The 23,195-nt window shown below is 42.8% G+C and overlaps 1 protein-coding gene across 26 annotated transcripts in view; it reads right to left on the bottom strand.

Annotated features, from left to right (window-relative positions):
• nbeaa (neurobeachin a) overlaps nucleotides 1–23,195 on the bottom strand; it is a 1,045,297-nt gene that overhangs the window by 599,983 nt on the left and 422,119 nt on the right. For all 26 annotated transcript variants that reach the window (XM_069891655.1, XM_069891654.1, XM_069891651.1 and 23 more), the window contains 2 exons: nucleotides 16,970–17,167; nucleotides 15,617–15,750 (listed from right to left, as the gene is read on the bottom strand). In XM_069891655.1, the coding sequence (XP_069747756.1) occupies nucleotides 15,617–15,750; nucleotides 16,970–17,167 (332 nt within the window). The remainder of the gene's footprint in view (nucleotides 1–15,616; nucleotides 15,751–16,969; nucleotides 17,168–23,195) is intronic.

Below are 23,195 nucleotides of genomic sequence, written 5' to 3'. Positions count from 1 at the left end.
TGCTGTTGTTAGACACTGTCACAAGAGGCATCAGATGCTGAGTACAAATGAAGATCAGCAGCAAAAAATTTTTTAGATCAGCTGAACTAACGCAATGAGTCAGCATCATTATGCGATTAAACATGCTAAATTCAATAGAAGTTAATTTGATGTTTCTCCAACTTCTACATGATACAGTAAATCTGAAATTATCTTTGTGTTTAGCTTGAAGTAGTATATCATAATCCCCATTTTCTTTCAGGAAGCAAACCTTTCAAAAAAAATTGTTGTCCCCTGTTATTGGCTTCAAAACTTCTAAAAAGATAATTTTAAATAATTAAATTCTGAAATTGCAGCATTACTGATATTGCACTTGAAGAATTTAATCTATTATATTTAATTCAGTAATCGTCCCTCCAATGAAACTTACAAATCAAGAATTATAAATTAAGTTAAATACTATCCTCACACAACACTTGGCAGGGAGTTCAAGAGTATTATTGAAAATATTCTCATTCAGCAAGAAATGTTCATGACAAAAAAATGGTAAAGAATTTACCCAAAGATGATAAAGGAATAAATCGGTTACAGCATACAATCACATTATAGCAGAGATTTATTTTCTTTTAGCTTTGTGTCATGCTGAAAATAGCCATTGAAGTAAAATTCTTCTGCTGTTCAATGTTTTATCATCTGCCTATAACACTGACTGGAATCCCAACTCAGAATTTCCAATGAGTTACCTTGGTTTACCCCCTTTAAAAAAAACTGAAACACAAGGGAAATGGAAGCTGTGAAATCTCAAAATCAGATTGGTCAAAGGGCTTCTCTGGTCTTCACCAGCTGTGTGAGCAACATGTTTGCCAAAATTCTGATACTATGGTGCAAACCTTCATGTAGCTGAAACAGATTCTATCTGCAGACCTAAAAGGTTGCAACCAAAGAAGCGATATCACCTATATCCAAATTTCACTTCACAAATCACTTGTCAATGACCCTCTGCACGATGAAAATTTCTCCATAATGTACGTCAAAATAAAGAAAATACAATAAATGCTTAGGTCTGAAATAAAAAAAGTTTGAGAAATACTCAAAGATAGGCTGAATATTTGAAATGGTGCCGCTGGCAGAGCCGCTGCAAAGGCAGCACTGCCGCTGATGCAGACCTGCAGTGCTCCCACAGGATCCAACTACCCAGTCATCTGCTGTTAGCTCCGCACAAGTTTTGAACAGCCCATTAAAGGAGTCGATGGTAGTTTTATTTAAAACCCTGAAACCACAGGGTCTGCACCCAAGATGGCGGCACTTATGACTAGCAGCAGCCTTGAGGGGTTGCACGCGCCAGGGGGAACGGAGGACTGGCGCAGGGCACCAAAAAAATGAGTGGACCATTCCCCCGTCAGAGAAGAAGAGGAGAGGACGCATAGGACTGTGACCATGGCGGCAGACCAGTGAGGGGGCTGCACGGCTGAAATATCAGCGCATGCGGTGGGCTGCTGATGACTCGAGACAAGGAAACCATGGAGGCTGTGGACCGTTGAAGACTGCTGTCCGGAGACTCGCACCACACTATGGCCTGCTGGAAACTGGCTTGAAGCTAGCTGAAGGTGTACCAAGTATAAGAACCAGGATACAAAGGGGTACCGAAAGCACTGAAGGGTTCCTGACCGTGTCGGAGATTCAGATCTGGACCTCGGGGTGGCTAATAGTTTGGACTGAACTCTGTGTGGCTGCGGAAGTGCTCGAGGTGAATCTATGGATGCTCGGTTAATCTGCGGGGACTCTTTCTCTGACTAAGAAACACCAGGCAATTTCTGCTGATGGTGAATCTGTCTGCCTTACAGCACACAAAAGCAATTTCATGTAATATGACACTGTTTATTTCAATGACAATAAATTGAATCTTGAATATTTGGAGAGGTCAAGAACCTTGAAACTTAAATTAAAAAAAAAACCAGAAGCTTTTAAGTTCTTCAGACCAAAAATATTTATTGTATTTTCTGTAAACCAACGTATGTGGCTATAAATACCACAGTTTAAAGATGTTCCAGGACAGCAAAGTAATGTACCAATTAGGCTCTCTAACAAAATTCTAAAAGCATTTCTTCAGTAGCTTTAAGATTCATAACCTTGCTGTCCTCTCTGCAGATTACCAACTTTCTTCCCATCTTTGGAACCAGACTTAAGCTATTGCTTCACAAAGTACTGCAAATTAGACTGGGATGGTCTTAAATTGGGATTGTGGCCAAAAATATTAAAGCTCACATTCAAAGACATTTGCATTATCTTTTCAGATTTCAAGCATCTTTACTACAGTCAATGATCATTTCTTTTAACAGGATGAAATACATAAAATCAAGTTTTCAAGAAGATTTTGTTTTTATTTTGTCATTAAGAGTACAATAGAATACAGAAGGGAAATGTAAAGAGAGTATTTCTATCAATGTCACTCATATCACTTCTTTAGAGGCAAAGAATTACTGGCTCAGAATTATAAGCTCAGTAGAAATGGTCAGTCAACACAACCCTCTATCAAAATTGAACAGACAAAATATCACTTCTTTGATCATAAAGGATGGACAAAATAAATATTGACAAGGCTTACACTTTTCTTGTATATTCCTCCACATCTTGCAATATAATGCCCTCCATAATGCTTGGGACAAAGGCACTTTTTCCTTTATTTACCACAGTTTCAAATTTGTAATCAAACAATTCACATGTAATTAAAGTGTACATTCCAGATTTTATTCAATGTTATATGTATACATTTTGGTTTGATCATGTAGAAATTACAGCAATTTTTATACATAGTCCCTTCATTTCTGTGTACCATAATGTTTGGAACATTTGGCTTCACAGGTGTTTGTGAGTACTCAGGTATGTTCAATTGCTCACTGGCGCAGATATAAGAGAACGAGGCTTATTTCAAAGCTTTTGATCATTTTTTGAGTCTGTAGTTACCATTTTTCAACATGAGGACCACCAGAGCTGTGCCAATGAAACTCAAAGAAGCTATTGTGAGGGTGAAAAACAAGAATCAAACATTAAGAGACATCACCCAAACCTTAGGATTACCAAAATCAACAGTATGGAACATCATTAAGAAGAAAGAGCTTACTGATAAGCTCAGTAATCGCAAAGGCACTGGAATTTCAAGGAAGATCTCCACTGCTGATGTCAGAAGAATTCTCATCATAATGAAGAAAAATCCTCAAACATTATGTCCGACAGATCAGAAACACTCTTCAAGAGGCAAGTGTGGATATGTCAATAACTACTGTCTGCAGAAGACTTCATGAACAGAAATGCAGAAACTACACTAGAAGATGCAAACCATGGCAAAGGTAGTATGCTTTGGATCTTGGGTAGTTCATTTATGCCTCCACACTTTGTGCTTGCAATCACTCTGATATAGATGAATCTTGGTCTCATTTGTCCACAAGAACTTCTTTTCAGAATTCTACAGGGTCTTTTAATACTTCTCGGCAAACTATAATCTGGCCATCCTTTTTGTGGCTAAATAGTGGTTGTATCTTGCAGTGTAACCTCTGTATTTCTATTCATGAAGTGTTCTGTGGAAAGTAGTCATTGACAAATTGGGCGGCCCAGATGAAATTTGTCACTTCCCTCTTTAATGGAAGAGACAAGCCTTCATGGATGGAAATCGGAGAGAGAGTAGCAGAACATCTTGCATATAAATGGGATACTAAATCTAGCTCTGGTGAAAAGAAAGTACCGTTAACAAAGCAAATGTTGAATATTTGGTACAAATTGAATAATTTAATTAGATCAAAAGGAAAAGTATCTCCAAAAATGCCCTCAACTCAAAATAGATTAATTCCTTTAACAAAGGATAATAAAATTCTACATACATGGTCCTATAAAGGAATCAGTTATGTGATAGATTGTTATCTGCAAGGACAACTAATATAATTTGAACGGATAAAAAAAAAATACAATATTCTTAATAGTACAATATTCTTCGACTTTCAATTAGGAGCATTTTTCAGAGATGAATTAAGACCAACCATGATGTTATCAGAGTGCAGTGAAATGGAGATGCTGACTTGAAGGAGGAACCCAAGAAAATTTACATCTGTAATTACATCTGCTTACGTCAAGCACTCCTAAGCAGCAGTTATGTAAACCAAAACAAAGATGGAAACCAAAACAAAGATGGAAAGTAGACTTGAATAAGAGTATTGGTGATAAGAATTGGTCCAATTTATGTCAGGATTGCTTGACCAATACAATTAATGTAAGATATAGATAGGTGCCATGTCAGTAGTTCCTCTGTTTGCGTGAAAGCCGCACTGTGATTCTGGGAGAATATTCTCGGCGACACTAGGTATTATTCTATTTAGGAGAATCCTAGCGAAGATTTTGCCTGCAATGGAGAGCAGCGTGATTCCCCTGTAGTTTGAGCAGTCTGATTTCTCGCCATTGTTTTTGTACAGGGTGATGATGATGGCATCACAAAGGTCCTGAGGCAGCTTTCCTTGGTCCCAGCAGAGCTTGAAAAACTCATGCAGTTTGGCATGCAGAGTTTTGCCGCCAGCCTTCCAGACTTCTGGGGGGATTCCATCCATACCTGCTGCTTTGCCACTTTTCAGTTGTTCGATTGCCTTATATGTCTCATCCTGGGTGAGGACCTCATCCAGCTCTAGCCTTACCGCACGGATGGCAGTCTCTTCAATCTGAGGCGCCTGCAAGCTCACACCAAGACACAAGAGAAACTTGTCCGTGAACTACTCTTTGCAGACGATGCCGCTTTAGTTGCCCATTCAGAGCCAGCTCTTCAGCGCTTGACGTCCTGTTTTGCGGAAACTGCCAAAATGTTTGGCCTGGAAGTCAGCCTGAAGAAAACTGAGGTCCTCCATCAGCCAGCTCCCCACCATGACTACCAGCCCCCCCACATCTCCATCGGGCACACAAAACTCAAAACGCTCAACCAGTTTACCTATCTCGGCTGCACCATTTCATCAGATGCAAGGATCGACAACGAGATAGACAACAGACTCGCCAAGGCAAATAGCGCCTTTGGAAGACTACACAAAAGAGTCTGGAAAAACAACCAACTGAAAAACCTCACAAAGATAAGCGTATACAGAGCCGTTGTCATACCCACACTCCTGTTCGGCTCCGAATCATGGGTCCTCTACCAGCATCACCTACGGCTCCTAGAACGCTTCCACCAGCGTTGTCTCCGCTCCATCCTCAACATTCATTGGAGCGCTTTCATCCCTAACGTCGAAGTACTCGAGATGGCAGAGGTCGACAGCATCGAGTCCACGCTGCTGAAGATCCAGCTGCGCTGGGTGGGTCACGTCTCCAGAATGGAGGACCATCGCCTTCCCAAGATCGTGTTATATGGCGAGCTCTCCACTGGTCACCGTGACAGAGGTGCACCAAAGAAAAGGTACAAGGACTGCCTAAAGAAATCTCTTGGTGCCTGCCACATTGACCACCGCCAGTGGGCTGATATCGCCTCAAACCGTGCATCTTGGCGCCTTACAGTTTGGCGGGCAGCAATCTCCTTTGAAGAAGACCGCAGAGCCCACCTCACTGACAAAAGGCAAAGGAGGAAAAACCCAACACCCAACCCCAACCAACCAATTTTCCCCTGCAACCGCTGCAACCGTGTCTGCCTGTCCCGCATCGGACTTGTCAGCCACAAACGAGCCTGCAGCTGACATGGACATTTACCCCCTCCATAAATCTTCGTCCGCGAAGCCAAGCCAAAGAAAGAAGATAGGTGCAATATAATTTTTTTTGCATCAGCCATATCCTAGCCTGTAGAAATTGCATAAATTAAATTCTAATATATCAGATATATGTTTTAGATGTGTTGAAGAAACAGGAACCTTTTTACATTCCATCTGGTTGTGCTCTAAAGTGAAAAACTTATGGGAAAATTTAACAATGTTATTAAATCAAATTAGTGGGAAACAATTACCACAAAGTCTAGAATTGTTTCTCCTAGGAAATATTGTGGATAAAAATCTAAAATGAAACTATCAAAGTATCAATTAAAATTTCTTAAAATTGCATTGGCAGTGGCCAGGACATGTATTGCGGTTACTTGGAAGTCTGATTTCCCTTTGGATATAACCCAATAGAATGCGGAAATGCACAGTTGTGTTCCCCTGGAGAAAATTACTTACAACTTAAGGAAGAAGTATAACATGTTTTTGCAGGTATGGCAGCCATATTTGCAGAACACAGGGTTTAAATATTTAGGGACACTTATTCTGTTCCTGAGTTCTACATCCTGTTTTTTTCCCCTACTAGAGATTTAGGTAAAAGGAACTAGATCCTATGAAATGAATACCGGATGCCGACAGTTCCTTCTTTCTTCTTTTCTTTTATGCTTTTCTGTTTTCATATCTGTCTTCTCTGTTCTTTTCTCAACTTCGGGGCTTTGTTTGATAGGGGGGGGGGTGGGATTCTTTGAAGATATGGACAACTTATACCATTGATTTTTTTTTCATTTCAATTTATGTATTTTAGTAATGATTTTGTATCCAAACTAAAATGTTTTTTTTCTATTTAAGACACTGGAAAAAAAAAACAGAACATTTATAAATTGGATAAAAAAATCTTTATCATAAACCACAAGCTAAAATCATAACTAATAATCAGATTTCAGTGGTTTTTCCCTTGTGTAGATCAAGTAGATGGGTGTCCTCTGTCTCCTGCTACTGTAGCGGTGGCTACACTGGTAACTGAAGGATCGCACAACCAGACGGGTTGAGTTCAGTGAGCAAAACTGATTTATTGCAGGCTGTCTGGCTGGTCTTACACTCCCAGCCCGGACCTGGCTGAGAAGCACACTGGGGGGGGCCCCAACATTACCGGGTCATCATGTGGGTCGCCAAGCGTGGGCTTCTGAGCCCGGCGCAGAGGTCGGGAGGAAACCCCCGACGGCACCATTTTGGCTGGCTGCCCCGCCGCATGCGTGACAAGCGGAGCCGGTTTGCCTGCCTAATGGTGTACCACCACTCAGACCCTCCCAGAACTGGCGCCAATGTCCTTTTTTGCTGGGCGGCCTCGTTCTTGGGTTGGGCCACAGCTACTGGCTCAGTGGAGTCGAGGTGGGCTGGCTTTAACCTGTCCACTGTAAACAGTTCCCTCTTACCACAGATGTCCAGTGTGAAAGTGGATCCTGAACGCTGGACGACTTTGTACGGCCCTTCGTATGGTCTTTGTAGAAGTGGTGCAGACAGGCCCCGCCTGATAAAAACGTATTCTGCGAAATACAGCTCGCTGGGGATGTAAGAGGCCTGTGTGCCATGTCTGGGAGGCGGTGGGGGTGTGAAGGAGCCCAACTGGGCCTGGAGGCAGGGAAGTAGACCATACGGCGACTGCTGGGGGTTGTGAGGTGCACTGACGAAGTCACCAGGTAGGGCTAGCAGTGCACTGTAGACCAGCTCGGCTGATAATGCCTGTAGGTCTTCTTTGGGTGTTGATGCCCAGGAGCACCCAAGGCAGCTCGTCCACCCAGTCGGGGCCGGTGAGGTGGGCCATCAAATACTGACAAGGTGGCAGTGCAATCGCTCGACTAGCCCATTGGCCTGTGGGTGATAGGCCGTGGTGTGATGTAGCTGGATCCCCAGCCTGGTGGTGAGCTGTGCCCAGAGCGCAGAGGTGGACTGGGTGCCTCGATCACTGGTGAGGTGGTTTGGAATGCCGAACCGGGCAACACAACTGTTCAAAAGCACTTGGGAGCTGGAGTCTGTGGAGGCATCTGGTATCGGGATTGCCTCGGGCCAACGAGTGATGCGATCTACCACAGTGAAAAGGTAATGGTTACCTCGGGAAACGGGTAAGGGTCCGATGACATCCACATGTATGTGGCTGAACCGTTCCCGGACATGTTCAAAATCTTGTACGGGCGCTCTGGTGTAACTTGGAAAGTTGGCAATGGGTGCAGGTTCTGGCCCAGTCTGCAATCTGCTTCCGAAGCCCGTGCCAGACAAAACGTTCTGCCACCATATGGACCTGATGGAAGGGTGGGAAAGGTCATGGATATGGTGGAAGATTTGCCTGCGCCACTGCTGGGGAACCACTAGTTGCGGGGTGCCCATGGAGACATCGCACAGGACAGTGCCCTCACCGTGAGGAGTCGGGAGGTCTTGGAACCGCAGGTCCATAATGGCAGTCCTGAAGGCCTGCGTCTCCTCGTTGGACTTCTGTCCCGGGCAAGCTGGTCAAGGTTGAGGCCGGGTCTCAGTGCGCAAATGGCCAGTCGTGGGAGTGCTTCGGCGACCACATTCTTTTCTCAGCTTGTGACGAATATCGGTGGTGAACTCCGACACGAAGGAGAGGTGACGCTGTTGGCAGGCCAACCAGGGTTCTCTTGCCTTAGTGAGGGATTTGTGGTCAATAAAAATGGTGAAAGGCCTCCCCTCCAAGAAATAGCAGAAATGACACACCACCAGGTACATGCCCAGCAACTCACGATCGAAAGCGCTATACTTGGGCTCTGGTGGGTGAAGAAGTTGGCTAAAGAATGCCAGTGGTTTCCACTGTCCATTCACCTGCTGCTCCAGGATGGCGCCAATGGCTGTGGTAGAGGCATCGATGGAGAGCGCCATATGCAGGTCGGTGCGTGGGTGGATGAGCAGCATAGCCTACGTGAGGGCATCTTTCATGGCTTTGAATGCCCTGCTGGCCTCTGGAATCCAGGCGAGTGTCTTGTCTTTGGCTGCGATGAGGGTGAAGAGCGGCTGCATGATGCACACAGCGCCTGTAATGAAGTGGTTATAGAAATTGACCATACCCACGAACTCCTGTAGCCCCTTGAGATTGTCCGGGCGTGGGAACTCCATGACTGTAGTGACCTTCGTAGCAGCAGGTGTAGCTCCTTCGGCCGTGATGGTATGGCCCAGGAACTGCATGGACTCTTTCCCGAACTGGCATTTGGCTGGATTGATCATTAGGCTGAAATCAGCCAGTCAGGAGAAGAGAGTGCGCAGGTGAGACTTGTGTTGTGCCCGGTCTCTGCTGGCGACAAGGATGTCATCTAGGTAAATGAATACAAAATTCAAATCCCTGCCCACTGTGTCCATGAGGCGCTGAAAGGTCTGGGCGGCGTTCTTGAGCCCAAATGGCATTCGTAGGAACTCAAACAAGACGAAGGGGGTGATAATGGCCGTTTTGGGGGTGTCTTCAGGGTGCACCGGGATTTGGTGATACCCGCGCACCAGGTCGACCTTGGAGAATACCCTCGCATCATACAGGTTGGCCGTTAAGTCCTGGATGTGAGGGATCGGGTAACGGTCAGGTACTGTCGCGTCATTAAGCCATCAATAATCTCCAGCTGCCGGAGGCTTTTGGGACCAAGTGGAGTGGTGAGAACCAAGGACTATCAGAGCGTCGAATGATCCCCAGCTCCTGCAGATGTGAGAACTCTTCCTTCTCTATCTGGAGCTTATCTGGCGGGAGCCGGCATGCTTTGGCATGGACCGGCAAGCCTTGGATGGGGTTGTAATGAAACACCCTGTGGCGTGGTGAGGCGGCGGAGAACTGCGGCTTTAGGAGGGACAGGAACTCATCCAGGATAAGCTGAAACTCGTCCTTGGGCGTGCTGACCATGGGCATCTGCAGCTGCTCTGTGCAGGAGTCGTTGAGGTGAATGGATTGGAAGGTACAGGCAACTACCGTTTGCCTACCTCGAATGTCAACCAGGAGTTCGTGGGCGAGGAGGAAGTCGACACCCAGGATGGCGGTTGGGAGGGACCAAATGGTGAACCTCCACGAGAACTTCCGCTGGCTGATCTGGAAGTGGACAGTCTGGTCTCCATACGTTCAGATCTCCATCGAATTGGCTGCACAGAGGGGAGGTCCTCGAGGCCGGTTCCGGGACTCGATGGCTTTGTCTGGGATGATGCTGATCTGGGCCCTGGTGTCGATGAGGAAGTGTCAGCCGCTGACTGAATCCCACAGATAGAGAAGGCTGTTTTGTTGGCCAGCCACCGCAGCCATTAACAGCGGCCGGCCTGCTCGTTTCCCTGGAACGAGCAGGGCTGTCGACAGTTCCGAGCCTTGGCTCCCCAGCGCTGGTGGAAGAAGCAGAAGCCTAAAGTGGATGGCTTGCTTCTGGCTATGCTCTTTGAGGCCCCTGCAGGGGCCAGGTGTTCCACCACAGCACTAGAGGAAGGCTTGACGTGGTCACGCCCGTGACTCGTAACCTGCTGGACTGCTGAGCCCTCAGGGAATCGTTCGAGCCACAGCTCCTGAGCCTTTGGAGCGACCGTCCTAGGGTCGTCGAAGCTCTCCTGGGACAGTAACGGCTGGATGTCTTCAGGCAGATGGTCGAGGAAGATGCACTCGAAGAGTGGGCAGTTGGTGTGATTGCCCATGAACGCGAGCATCTCGTCCATCAACTTGATTGCAGTTCTGTCCCCCAAGGCGTCGAGGTGCCTGGAGAGGCTGAGGGAGCCAGAGAGCAATGGCTTGATGGTCCCATATTTATCTTCCGGGAGCTGAACGAGGTGCAGCATTCGTTTGGCAGGAGCCTGGTCCAAGGCGGCAACCACATGGTAAAACTTGGTTGAATCCGATGAAATCTGGGGGAGGTGAAACTGAACCTCTGCATGGCTGAACCAGGTCTCCGGCTCCTGAACCCAGGAGCCAGGAAGCTTGATGGCTATAGCATTGATCAAAGGGTCACTCATGTCGGGTTCAAAGACGTTTGAACCTGTCGGGGTCATCAATTGTAGCGGCAGCTACACTGCTAACTGAAGGATCGCACAACCAGACGGGTTGAGTTCAGTGACCAAAATTGATTTATTGCAGGCTGTCTGGTTGGTCTTGTATTCCCAGCCCGGACCGGGCTGAGAAACGCGCTTGGGGGCTCCGACGTCACTGGGGTGTCACGTGGTTTGCTAAGCGCGGGCTTCTGAGCCCAGTGCCGAGGTCAGGAGGAAACCCCCGAGTGCGTGACAAGCATGGACGATTCGCCTGCCTAATGGCGTACCTCCCACTACTATATATGTATGACCCAGCTGAGTCCTTGATAAAATTACAATCAACATTAGAAAAATATGGAAGAGTATCAGGTTATAAAATAACTATGGATTAGAGTGAGATAATGCCATTGACAAATTTTGATTTTGAAAGATATCAAAAAGGGAGTAGATTTAAATGGAAGACAGATGAATTTAAATCATTAGGAACAATTACAGATAATAATTTATAGAACTTAATTATACTCCTCTTTTAGAAAAAAGAGGAAGATTTACATAAATGGAAAAACGCTGATTACTTTAGTGATACAGGTACATGATCCTTTATTCAGAACCCTTGGGAGACAGTGTGTTCCGAATTTTAGATTTTTCCGGATTTCGGAAAGCCCACCTGAATTGTGCTGCTGTATCCACCCCCACCCCTTTCCAGTCACCTGGCCATCTCCCTCGACCGCCGGTCCCTCACCACCCGGACATCTCCCCCAACCATGGTCCCTCGGCCGCCCAACCACACCCCCAACCACAGTCCTTCGGCCACCCGACCACATCCCAACTGTAGTCCCTTGGCCGCCCGACCACCTCCCCAACTGCGGTCCCTCGGCTGCCTCCCCCAATCACGGTCCCTTGGCCACCTTCCCCAACCGCAGTCCCTCAGCCGTCTCCCCTGACTGCGGTCCCTTGGCCCCCCAACCGCAGTTCCTCGGCCACCCGGCCGTCTACACCGACCATAGTCCCTCAGCCAGATAAAAGATCATGTACCTGTAAGAGTAAATTGTTTTAAAATGAATGTAATGCCAATATTACAGTATCTTTTTCAATAGCTGACTATTGCACTACCTAAAAATTTCTTCTAGTTAATAAATAATTATATAAGGCGATTCCCATGGAATAACAAAGTGCAGAGAATATCATTGGAAAAGCGAATATGGAATTATAAACTGGGGGGATTTATGCTTCTGGATTTTAAGTATTATTTATCTGCACAAGCTGGATTTTTATCATGGATCCGAATGGGATTGTATTCAATAAAAGAGGGGACAGCGGAGGATTTTATTGATAAGTGGAATGTAAAGTCAATAACAAAAATGACAGGTAACCCTACCTTAATACATATGATTAGAATATGGCAAGAAATAAATGTGCATTAGGAAAAAACCACGGATATCACTAAGAACACCATTAGGTAAAAATGTCTTACTCCCCATGAATCTGAGCAACAAAATATTGAATTCCTGGTATGTCAAAGGAAATCAGATATATTGATGATTATTATATGGAGGGGTCTCATGTCTTTTGAACAATTAAGAAATAAATACAGAGTAGCTAATGGGGCTTTCTTTCGTTTTCTGTAGCTGAGAACGTTCCTAAGAGAAAGATGGAGGCCACATTTGACCCCACCTGAAATTAGTGAAATGTAAGGAACGATTTGGATGGAGAATACACCTAAATTTGTAACTAAGATGTACTATGCTCTCCAGCAAGAAAGTGTGAAACCAGATTTTCAGAGGTGGGGAGAGAGATAGGGGTTGTGATAATGGAAAGATGTTGGTCTGATTAGTGTTTGGATAACATGACATCAATTATAAATGCAAGATATGGATTAGTTCAATATAATTTGCTATACAAATTATATCTTACACCACAGAAACTGCATAGATCAAAATCTGAAGTATCAGAGATGAGTTTTAAATGTGGGACATGTGTGAAAGTGAGACCTTTTTGGAAAGATATTACCAAAATATTAACAAGGATAACAGAGATAGCCTTCACAGGCAACCCAGACCTTTATCTTTTGGGTAACTGTATTGAAATAAGCAATAAATTTACTAAATTCCAAATTGCATTTGTTATAATAGCTTTAGCAGTAGCTAAGAAATGTATTGCAATTTACTTGGAAATCCAACTCTCCTCAACATATAACACAATGGACTGCTGAGATGAATAGTTGTATATCTATGGAAAAAATTACATACAATTGAAAGTAGAAATATGACATATTTGTTAAGATATGACAACCATATTTGGATCATATAGGGACCCAATTGTAACTACAATAATAAAAAGGACAATAATAGGTGCTGCTATAGCACGTGACTTTCCCATATAGAATTTTTTTAGGGCTAATCTAAATGTGAGCCCTGATGGTGTGTGGATTTATATTATGAAGAGGGGGGAGGGGTTGTTTTGTTTTGTTTGTTTTTTGTAAGAAAACTTTTAATATTGGAGAGTTTACTATGTATTTTTATAGAAAAAAATATTTTTAAAATAGGCTTGCAGGTAGAATGCAGAGAGTAGTAGTGGAAGGAAAGTATCCTTCCTGGTAGTTAGTAAATGGTGGAGTACCTCAAGGATCTGCTCTTTGCAATCTTTATAAATGACCTAGATGAAGAAGCTGAAGTATGGGTCAGTAAGTTTGCAGATGATACAAAGATCGGAGGAGTTGTGGATGCAGCTGGAGGTTGTCGGAAGTTACAAAAGGATGTAGAGTTAGTCAGAAATAAAGGCAGATAGAGTTCAACCCAGATAAGTGTGAGGTGATGCATTTTGGAAGGACAAACCAGAAGGCTGAGTACAGGGTTAATGGCCAGTCACTTTGGAGTGTGGATGAACAGGGTGACCTTGGGGTCCAAATCCATACATCCCTTAAGGTCGCCACACAGGTTGATAGGATAGTAAGAAGAACTATGGGATATTAAGCTTCATGTGTCAGAGGACTGAGTTCAAGAATCAAGAGCCCATGTTGCAACTCTACAAATCTCTGGTGAAACCACACTTAGACCATTGTGCTCAGTTCTGGTCACCTCATTACTGGAAGGATTTGGAAGCTATCGAGAGGGTGCAGAGGAGATTTAACAAGAAGTTACCTGGATTGGAAAATAAATCTTAGGAGGCAAGGTTAGCAGAGCTGGGACTTACTTCTTTGGAGCATGGAAGGATGAGAGGCATAGATTGGGACAGTATGAATAGCAAACACCAGAGGGCATGAGTAAAAAGTGAAGGGAGAGAAGTTTAGGGGAAAAATCAGGGATAAGCTTTTTATGCAGAGAGTTTGGAATGCCTTGCCAGGGATGCTGATCGAGGCTGAAACATTAAAGGCATTTAAGAGACTCCTAGATAGGTGCATGGATAGAAGAAAATAGGGGGTTATAGGGTAGAGAGGGTTTAGTACTATTTTTTAAGGAATATATGGGTCAGCAGAGCATCAAGGGCTGACAGGCCTGTACTGTACTGTAGCGTTCTATGTTCAATGTCCCAAAGGCTATTTTGGGACCTGTATCACTTCTTTTGTATTTGACTTCCAACCACAGTGACACAGTCGACAATTCCTCCACAATGTCCTCCCTTTCTGCAGCTGTGATAATATCCCTGATTATTAATGCTACTCACCTTGCCCCCTTTTACCTCCCTTCCTATCCCTTTTAAACAACCAAACCTAGGAACTTGCATCAGTCAAGTTTCTATAATGGCCACAACATTATAATTTCACATTCTGATCCATACTCTACATTCATCTCCTTTATTCCTAACACTTCTTGCATTGAAGTAAACACATTTCAATCCTTCCAACTGCTACATTTATGCTCTGACCACAATTACACTACACATTACATCAACTTTTCCATCATCTGCTCTATTCTCTGCCCTTTCATTCTGGTTCCCATCCATTTGCCAAACAAGATTAAACCTTCCCCAAATACTTTAGCTAATCTCTCTGCCAGTATTTTGATGCCCTTCCAGTTCAGGTGTCATTTTTGTACAGATCAAACATTCCCCAGAAGAGATCCCAATGATCCAGAAACCTGAAACCCTGACCTTGCATCAATTATACAACCATGATTTCATCTGCTATATTATCCTATTTTTACCCTCACTGGTGCGTGAGGGTAAGAGTAGGATTACTACCCTTGAGCTTCTGTTTCTTAGCTTCCTAACTAGCAGTCTGTATTCTTCTTAGGACCTCATCATTTTCCTCTCTATCTCATTAATATTAATATGTTCCAGGCCTTGAGGCCACTCACCCCCTCTAAGATGCCATGGACCCAATTAAAGACATTCCTGACCCTGGCTCTGCCATGGTAGGTTATCCTCCCCAACAGCATACAAAGCAATATATTTATTATTGAGAAGAATAGTCACAGGGGAACCCTGCACCACTTGCTTGCTTGCTTTTGCATTCTCTCTGCTTGGAGTCCCCAACACCTATCTGTGGACTCCTGATTCTCCCATAAGAGCTGAAGGTCATGGCACTGCAGCTCCAGTTCCCTAACATGATCTGTAAGGAGCGGCAATTCAATGCACCTTGTGCAGATGTAGCTTTCAAGGAGATGGTAAGTTCCCAGAATTCCCACATCTCACAAGATAACACTGCACTAACTCTGTGATTATTCTGACTATTCTTCCTTGCTACTTGTACAATGTCAAAGAATAAATAATAATAATAATGCAAAATAACAAAATCTCATAATGAATACATTTTTGTAAATCTATCGAATGTTAGTTGGCTAAAAAATAATCAACAGTCTTAAAAGATCCCAAGTACTACATCCTACCATGGCAATATATTGCTTGCAACTATAGCATAAAGGTATAATTTACATTGAAACTTTTTCCAGAAAACATTGAACACAAAATATATTTGCACGCATTCTTCATGTCGAACTTACCACACTGTAGTCTCCACTTGAGTGTCATTTAACTGCTGGCAGTCCAACTGTGCAAAAAGTGGGAAAAGAACCTGAATACCACCAACAGAATGGATTGCACTATGGATCGAATGTGTCACAATTGCTTTTACATCCTAAATCAAAAAGAACAAAAGAAAAAATATAATTATACTCAAACAATTTCCATTTAAACAGCACCCTTAACATGGCAAAATGCTTCAAAGGCCCTGTACTTGAACATCATCAAGCAAAAATGGACACCAAATTGCAAGAGGAGAAATCAAAAGACAGACTAAACAGTGTCTCAAAGGAAAAGAATGTGGAAAAGCAAAGAATTTAATGGAAGAAAATACAACAGGCTTGGCCACTATAAATTCAGGTTTGGTTTCAGATCTAAATAAAATTACATATATATGTAGGAAGAAACAATGAGGGAATTTGAAAACAAGGATGTAAAGCTTAAAATCAAGCTGATGCTTAACCAAAATCCACTGTGAGACAACAAGCAAAGGGGTGATATGTGCTTCAGGAGTTGCCACAAGTTAGGACCCTGAGTTAGCTAGATGAACATTAAAGTGGCACAGTTAGCGTAGAGGCTAGCACAAAATTATTATAGCGCCAGTGACCCAAGTTCAAAGCCAGCACTGACTGTAAGGAGTTTGTACATTCTCGCTGTGACCTGCGTTGGTTTTCTCGAGGTGTTCTGGTTTCCTCCTACCTTCCAAAATATATGGGGTTGGTAGGTTAATTGGGTATAATTGTGCAGCATGGGTTTCATGAGCTGGAAGGGCCATCTACCATGCTGTATCACTATAAAAATGTTTCATATATCCTCAAAGGTATAAATAGCAAAAGGAAAATGAGCTTGACCTGCAGGGCAATAATTATGGAACTACAAGGCAGAGCCAGTTGCAGGCAATGTTTCAGAGCTGGAATAACAGACCTATTGAGCAGAAATTGATGAAAATAAATATCTCTTCATTCAGCGGGATCTAACCAATGTCGCTGGATACTCTTTGAAGTTACATTTAAAGATCAACACTCAATTTCTAAAGCAGCATTTTCAAAGCTGAAACATCAGTTTTCTGCAGATAGATATATTTTGAATATCAGGAAAATTAAGGGTTATGGTGAATGGATATTTAAGAGCAGTCAGATCAGCCATGATCTTTTTGAATGGAAGGGCAGACTCGATGGGCCAGATGGCCAACTCCTCCTATTTCTTGTGTTCTTATGAAAATAACAAATAAAATGCACTCCATATTAAGCACCTATTTAAAAAGAACTCCATTTAAGTTATTTGAAAAGCAGATAAATGTGAAATGATTACAATAAAAAAAGTTGAATGCATACCTGCAACATTAGAGCATGTGGAGAATGCACAAAAATAGAAGGGTTTTCCTTTGGTGATGACTCAAGGCAAAGCTGTGCATCGGTTGCTTTGGCATTATATGTGAAAGCAATACTGGTAGCCAGCTTCCCATCATACAATACTTGTTTGTGATGTTCAGCAAGGTGGATGTCACTCTCGGACTTAAATTTAAAGGTACTCTGAAAAACACAAAATGATTTTTACATGTCATGTTTGCAGCATTTAAGAATGGAGGCAGCGATTATTCACAAAGTTATATTTACCCATTAACAATGGCTTCAAAAATACACAGAAATTATTACTTACAGTATTTGACAAACCCATTCAAACTAATACACAAGTACTATTTTTTGAGAAATAGAACAATTGTGTTATTTTCTTACAGATTGAGTTTAAATTAATGTTTCTGTGAAACACTAAAATCAATACCCCTTTAAGCCTTAGTATTACAGAATTACTAATTCAGTATGGCAATAATTAACAATAATGCTTGAAATATTCAATGGTTCACTATTACTTTGAAGATGATATGTGAAAGAAAGTAAGAAGAATTCAAAGTGCAATTCAAAACTTGGCTGAATGGTGTACTAACAATAACCTCTCACTCAATGTTGCCAAAATTAAGGGACTGATTTTAGACTTCAGGAAGGGAAAACCCAGAGTGAACAATCCTGTGATCAGAGTGAACAATCCTGTGATCAGAGTGAACAATCCTGTGATCATTGGAGGATCAGAGGTAGAGAGGGGTAGCAAATTTAAATTCCTGGGAGTCACCATCTCAAAGGACCTTTCCTGAAACCAAGTTATCATGAAGAAAGAATGTTAGTGCTTTATTTCCTCAGGAGTTTGTCAAAATTCAATATGACCGGAATCCATGACAAACTTCTATGGGTGTGTGGTGGAAAGTATATTGACTGGCTGCATCATAACCTAGTATAGAGGCACCAATACTGCTGAGTGGAAAACCCTGCAAAAGGTAACCACTTGCAGCACAGAACAGGCCAGTTCGGCCCGACTAGTCCATGCCGTAGCAAATCCCCACCCTCCTAGTCCCACTGACCAGCACCCGGTCCATACCCCTCTAATCCCCCTCCTATCCATGTAACGATCCAATCTTTCCTTAAATGTAACCAATGATCCCGCCTCGACCACGTCTGCCGGAAGCTCATTCCACATCCCCACCACCCTCTGCGTAAAGAAATTTCCCCTCATGTTCCCCTTATAATTTTCCCCCTTCAATCTTAAACCATGTCCTCTAGTTTGAATCTCCCCCTTTCTTAATTGAAAAAGCCTATCCACATTTACTCTGTCTGTCCCTTTTAAAATCTTAAACACCTCTATCAAGTCCCCTCTCAATCTTCTACGCTCCAGAGAAAAAAGCCCCAGTCTGCACAACCTTTCCCTGGAACTCAGACCCTGAAATCCTGTCAACATTCTCATGAACCTTCTCTGCATTCTCTCTATTTTGTTTATATCTTTCCTATAATTTGGTGACCAAAACTGTACACAGTACTCCAAATTTGGCCTCACCAATGCCTTGTACAATTTCATCATAACCTCCCTACTCTTGAATTCAATACTCCGATTTATGAAGGCCAACATTCCAAATGCCTTCTTCACCACACCATCTACCTGAGTATCAGCCTTGAGGGTACTATTTACCATAATTCCTAAATCCCTTTGTTGCTCTGCACTCCTCAATTGTCTATCATTCAATGTATATGGCCTATTTAAATTTGCCATTCCAAAATGTAGCACCTCACATTTATCTGTATTAAATTCCATCAGCCATTTCTCAGCCCACACCTCCAGCCTTCCTAAATCACCTTTTAATCTACGGTAATCTACCTCACTGTCCACAACACCACCAATCTTTGTGTCATCCGCAAACTTGCTTATCATCCGCAAACTTGCTTAGTGAATGTAGCCCGCCCAGTAAGCAACAGGAAAATCTCTTCCCACCATCAAGAAAATCTGCATGAAATGCTGTCAGAGAACAGCAGCAATCATCAAAGATCCACACCACCCAGGACATGCTTTGTCTCGCTGTTGCCATCAGGAAAGCAGTATAAGTGCCATTAAACTCGCAACACCAGGTTCAGGAAAAGTTGCTACCCTCCACCATTAGACTCCACAACAGACTCAATCTGAGGCTCATTTAAGGACTTTAACATTGCACATTATTTATTACTGAAAATGTATTTATTTATATTGCACAACTTGAAATTTCGGGACCATCACAGTAAGAGGAAGAGCGAGGACTCGGGAGAGCTATGAGTGTTGAGAACCAGCTTTTGGTGAATGCATTTTAAAAGGGAGCATAGAGCAATTAAAGAGTTAAATAGAATGGAGATTGATGGGAGTTGAGTACTACAGATAAGGGACAGTGACAAATAAAGAGAGGGGAAGGTCAAGTGGATCGGCTAGTATGCGAGTGGCGCAGAGGAGTGGGTCTTTGAGGCTTAGGCTTGCGAAGCTTTGGCGAGCAGAGGCTGAGGATGAGCTTGTTTCCAGCAAGGTAAGGCCAGGTAGGAGCTTTGTATTTAAACAAAGAGTAGTTAATGGAGACAGCAGCTAGGGCAGTGGAATGCTCCAAATGCAGCATGTCAGAAATCTGGGACAGCACAACTGTCCCTGATGACTACACCTGCAAGAGATGCATCCAGATGCACCTCCTTGGAGACAGAATTAAGGAACATAAGCTGGATGATCTCCAGATCATTCAGGAGGCAGTAGCAGTGAGAGACAGGAGCTCCTGGGAAATAGTCACCCGCAAAAGTCAGAAGCCAGGGAGCTGAGTATCTGTTAGGAGAGGGAAGGGGAATAGGCAGACAGTGAAGAGCACCTCTCAACAATAGGTATACCATTTTAGATACAGTTGGGGGGGGGGGGGGGGGCAATCTACCAGAGACAAGTCATAGTGGGCACATCTCTCGCACAGAGACTAGCCCCTTGGCTCGGAAGGGAAGGGGAGAGGAGAGCTTTGGTAATTGGGGACTCGTTGGTTAGGCGAACAGAATGTTCTGTGAATGAAATCAAGGTTCCCATATTGTATGTTGCATCCCAGGTGCCAGGGTCAGGGATGTCTCTGATCAAGTTCACAATATTCTGAAGGCGGAGGGTGAGCAACCAGATGTTGTGGTCCACATGAGGACCAATGATTATAGAAAGGAGTAGCAATGAGGTCCTGAATAGGGAATATAGGGAGTTAGGAAAGAAATTAAAAAGCAGGAACCCAAGGGTGATAATCTCAAGACTGCTGCCTGTACCACCCTCCAGAAAGAGTAGGAATAGGAACTTATGGCTGAAGAGTTGATGCAGGGGTAGAGGTTCAGATTTATGGATCATTGGGATCTCTTCCAGGTAAGGTCTAACCTATACAAAAAGCAAAAAGGACAGGCTGCACCTGAACTGAAAAGGGACCAATATCAAGGCGGCCAGGTGTGCTAAAGCTTTTGGGGTTAGTTTAAACTAGTTTGGCAGGGGGCTGGGAATCAGAATGTGAGTGCAGAGATTAAGGCAAAAAATCAAAACCATGACGCCACATGTTCTAAGTTTTTGTGAGGAAGGACAGGCAGGTGATAAATGTGTCCAGTTAGAGGGGTTGAAATGTGTCTATTGCAATGCTATGAGTATTAGGAATAAAAGGGACTGTACGTAGAACTACAGTGTTGTGGCTGTTACAGAGACTTGGCTGGGGGAAAGGCAGAATTGGCCAATGCAGGTACCGGGTTTAAGTGTTTTAAAGGAATATGATTGGAGGTAAGAGGGGATGGGGGAAGGAGCAGCATTACTGGTCACGGATAATATCATGGCTTTAGAAAGGGAGGATGTTGCAGAGAGACTGTCTACTGAGAAGGGAGCAATAGGATGGGAGCAATCATTGTATAAGATGCAGTCTATAGGTCCCCAAATAGCCCTCAGGACACTGAGGAGCAGATAAGCAGGCAGATCTTGAAATGGTGCAGGAAATACAGGGTTGTTGTTAAGGGAGACTACAATTTCCTGACTGCAAGAGGGATAGATAGGATTGAATTTGTCAGTTATGTTCAAGAAGGATTCCTGACACAGTATGTGTGGACCAGTCGATAAGAGGAGAGGCCACAATGGATCCAATTCTGCGTGATGAACCTGGTCAGGTGGCGGACCTCTAAGTGGATGAGCATTTTCGTGAGTGTGACCACAACTCCCTGAGCTTTAGCAAAGCAATGAATAAAGATAAAAGCAGACAAAATGGGAAAGTGTTTAATTGAGGAAGGGATAATTATGATGGGATGAGGCAAGAACTAGCGAGAGTAAATTGGAAACAGGTGTTCGAGGGTGAAAGTACAGAACTAATATGGAAGAAGTTTAGGGACCATGTGCTGGGTTCAGAAGAGGCTTGTCCCACTGGGACAAGGAAAATATGGTAGGAAAATGGAACCACAGTTGACGAAACAGGTGAGGCACCTAATCAAGAGGAAGAAGGAAGCATATATTAGATATAAGAAGCAGTAAACAGGAAGGGTTCATGAGAAGTATGTTAGCCAGGAAGGAGCTGAAGAAAGGACTTAGGAGAGCTCAAAGTGGGCAAGAGAAGGCCTTGGCATGTAGAATTAAAGAGAACGTCACGGCATTCTATGTGTATGTGACAAACAGAAGGATGTCAAGAATGAAGGTGGAGCTGCTAGAGAATAAAGGCACCAACATGTGCCTAGAGCCAAAGGAGGTTGTGGAGGTGCTAAATGCTTCAGTATTTACAAAAGGATCTTGATCACAGTGAGGTCAGAATAAATAAGGCTTGTGTGCTCGACAATGTTGAGATTAAGGAAGAGTAAGTGTTGGATCTTCTTGTATATAAAAAAGATTGATCAAGTCCCTGCGGCCAGACGCGATATACCCCAGGTTGCGGTGGGAAGTGAGAGAAGAGATAGCTGGAGCAGTGGCTATGATCTTTGAGTCCTCTTTAGCTACAGGGGAGGTGACAGAGGAATGGAGAAATGCAAATATAGTCCAAAATGGAGGATATTCAAAAAAGTGAGGATCAAAGGAAAGGCTGGAAGTCATAGGGCGGCTTGGTTTTCGAGGAATATTGGAAATTTGGTTAGGAGAAAAATGTACCTATTCTGTTCTTTCCTATGTTCTGTTTTATTTCATATTTCTAATATCTGAAGTATTATGCTTTGTAAAATTTAATTTAAATGTAATAAATACAAAGATCTAAAACAGGTTCAGTGAGTATATTCACCACCAACATTATGAAATCTGAATAATGTTCCACAAATTGGCACTGCAGGTTCAGTCAACTAGTAGTTAAACTTGATTAGAAAGGTAATAGAACATATTAAGTGACCACATGTTAGTCGATCAGCATGCCAACACTCACTAAAATTATTTGCTTATGAATAATGCTGACTTAGACAAGATACAGGACGTAATCCAATATATGTCATCTTCCCAAATGAGAAGCCATTCAAATATGAAGTAAAATTATTTCATAAATATCGTCATGGATTAATGCACTTCTATGCATATGTAAAAGGTCAATGAATGAATAGAATTACAGATTTTATTTGAGACAAGTCATATCGGTTATTATGGCATTCTTGGAAAATGTGAGAAAAATCAGTCATTGCCCCTTTATTGAAAACAATAGGGGAAAGAAATTGATATTAAGTGGGAAAAGAATTAAACCCAACGATGATAGCATTTAAATAATTGCTCCTATATCTCACTCATAGGTTCAAAAAGTCACTTCAATGGTTCAAACAAAAGTTATCAACAGCTATATAATGAGTTGATTTCAGCATAAGGGAGAAAATTGAAACAAGCAGGACAAACCACATAATTAACAACATTAATACATGAAAATCATTATTAAAGCTATCTTATTAAGCAATGTGTGTCACATTTATATTTCTTCTACATTCTTCTCTACTGAAGATTTTACAACTAATAAAATGTTAAACTTGAAAGATAATGCACTTTACAATTTACAGTAGCCATTGAACAAAGATATGCATTGTTTTCAGAATGTTTTAAACAAATTGTTCAACATCTGCTTTTGGTATTCAGTTGACATATCTCAGTTTCTACACTAGATGGAAGCAAACCAATAAAAAAGCATGTAACCATAGAATGAAAAATAATAGTTCAAGAACAAAATAAAATGGTGTAGAAGTTACGAAGTAATTGTAAGGAATATAGAAAAACGTGTTTTTTATGTGA

This window comes from Narcine bancroftii, chromosome 7 (assembly GCF_036971445.1).
Source record: "Narcine bancroftii isolate sNarBan1 chromosome 7, sNarBan1.hap1, whole genome shotgun sequence".
NCBI lineage: Eukaryota > Metazoa > Chordata > Chondrichthyes > Torpediniformes > Narcinidae > Narcine > Narcine bancroftii.
This window is presented reverse-complemented; position numbering and strand designations above follow the sequence as displayed.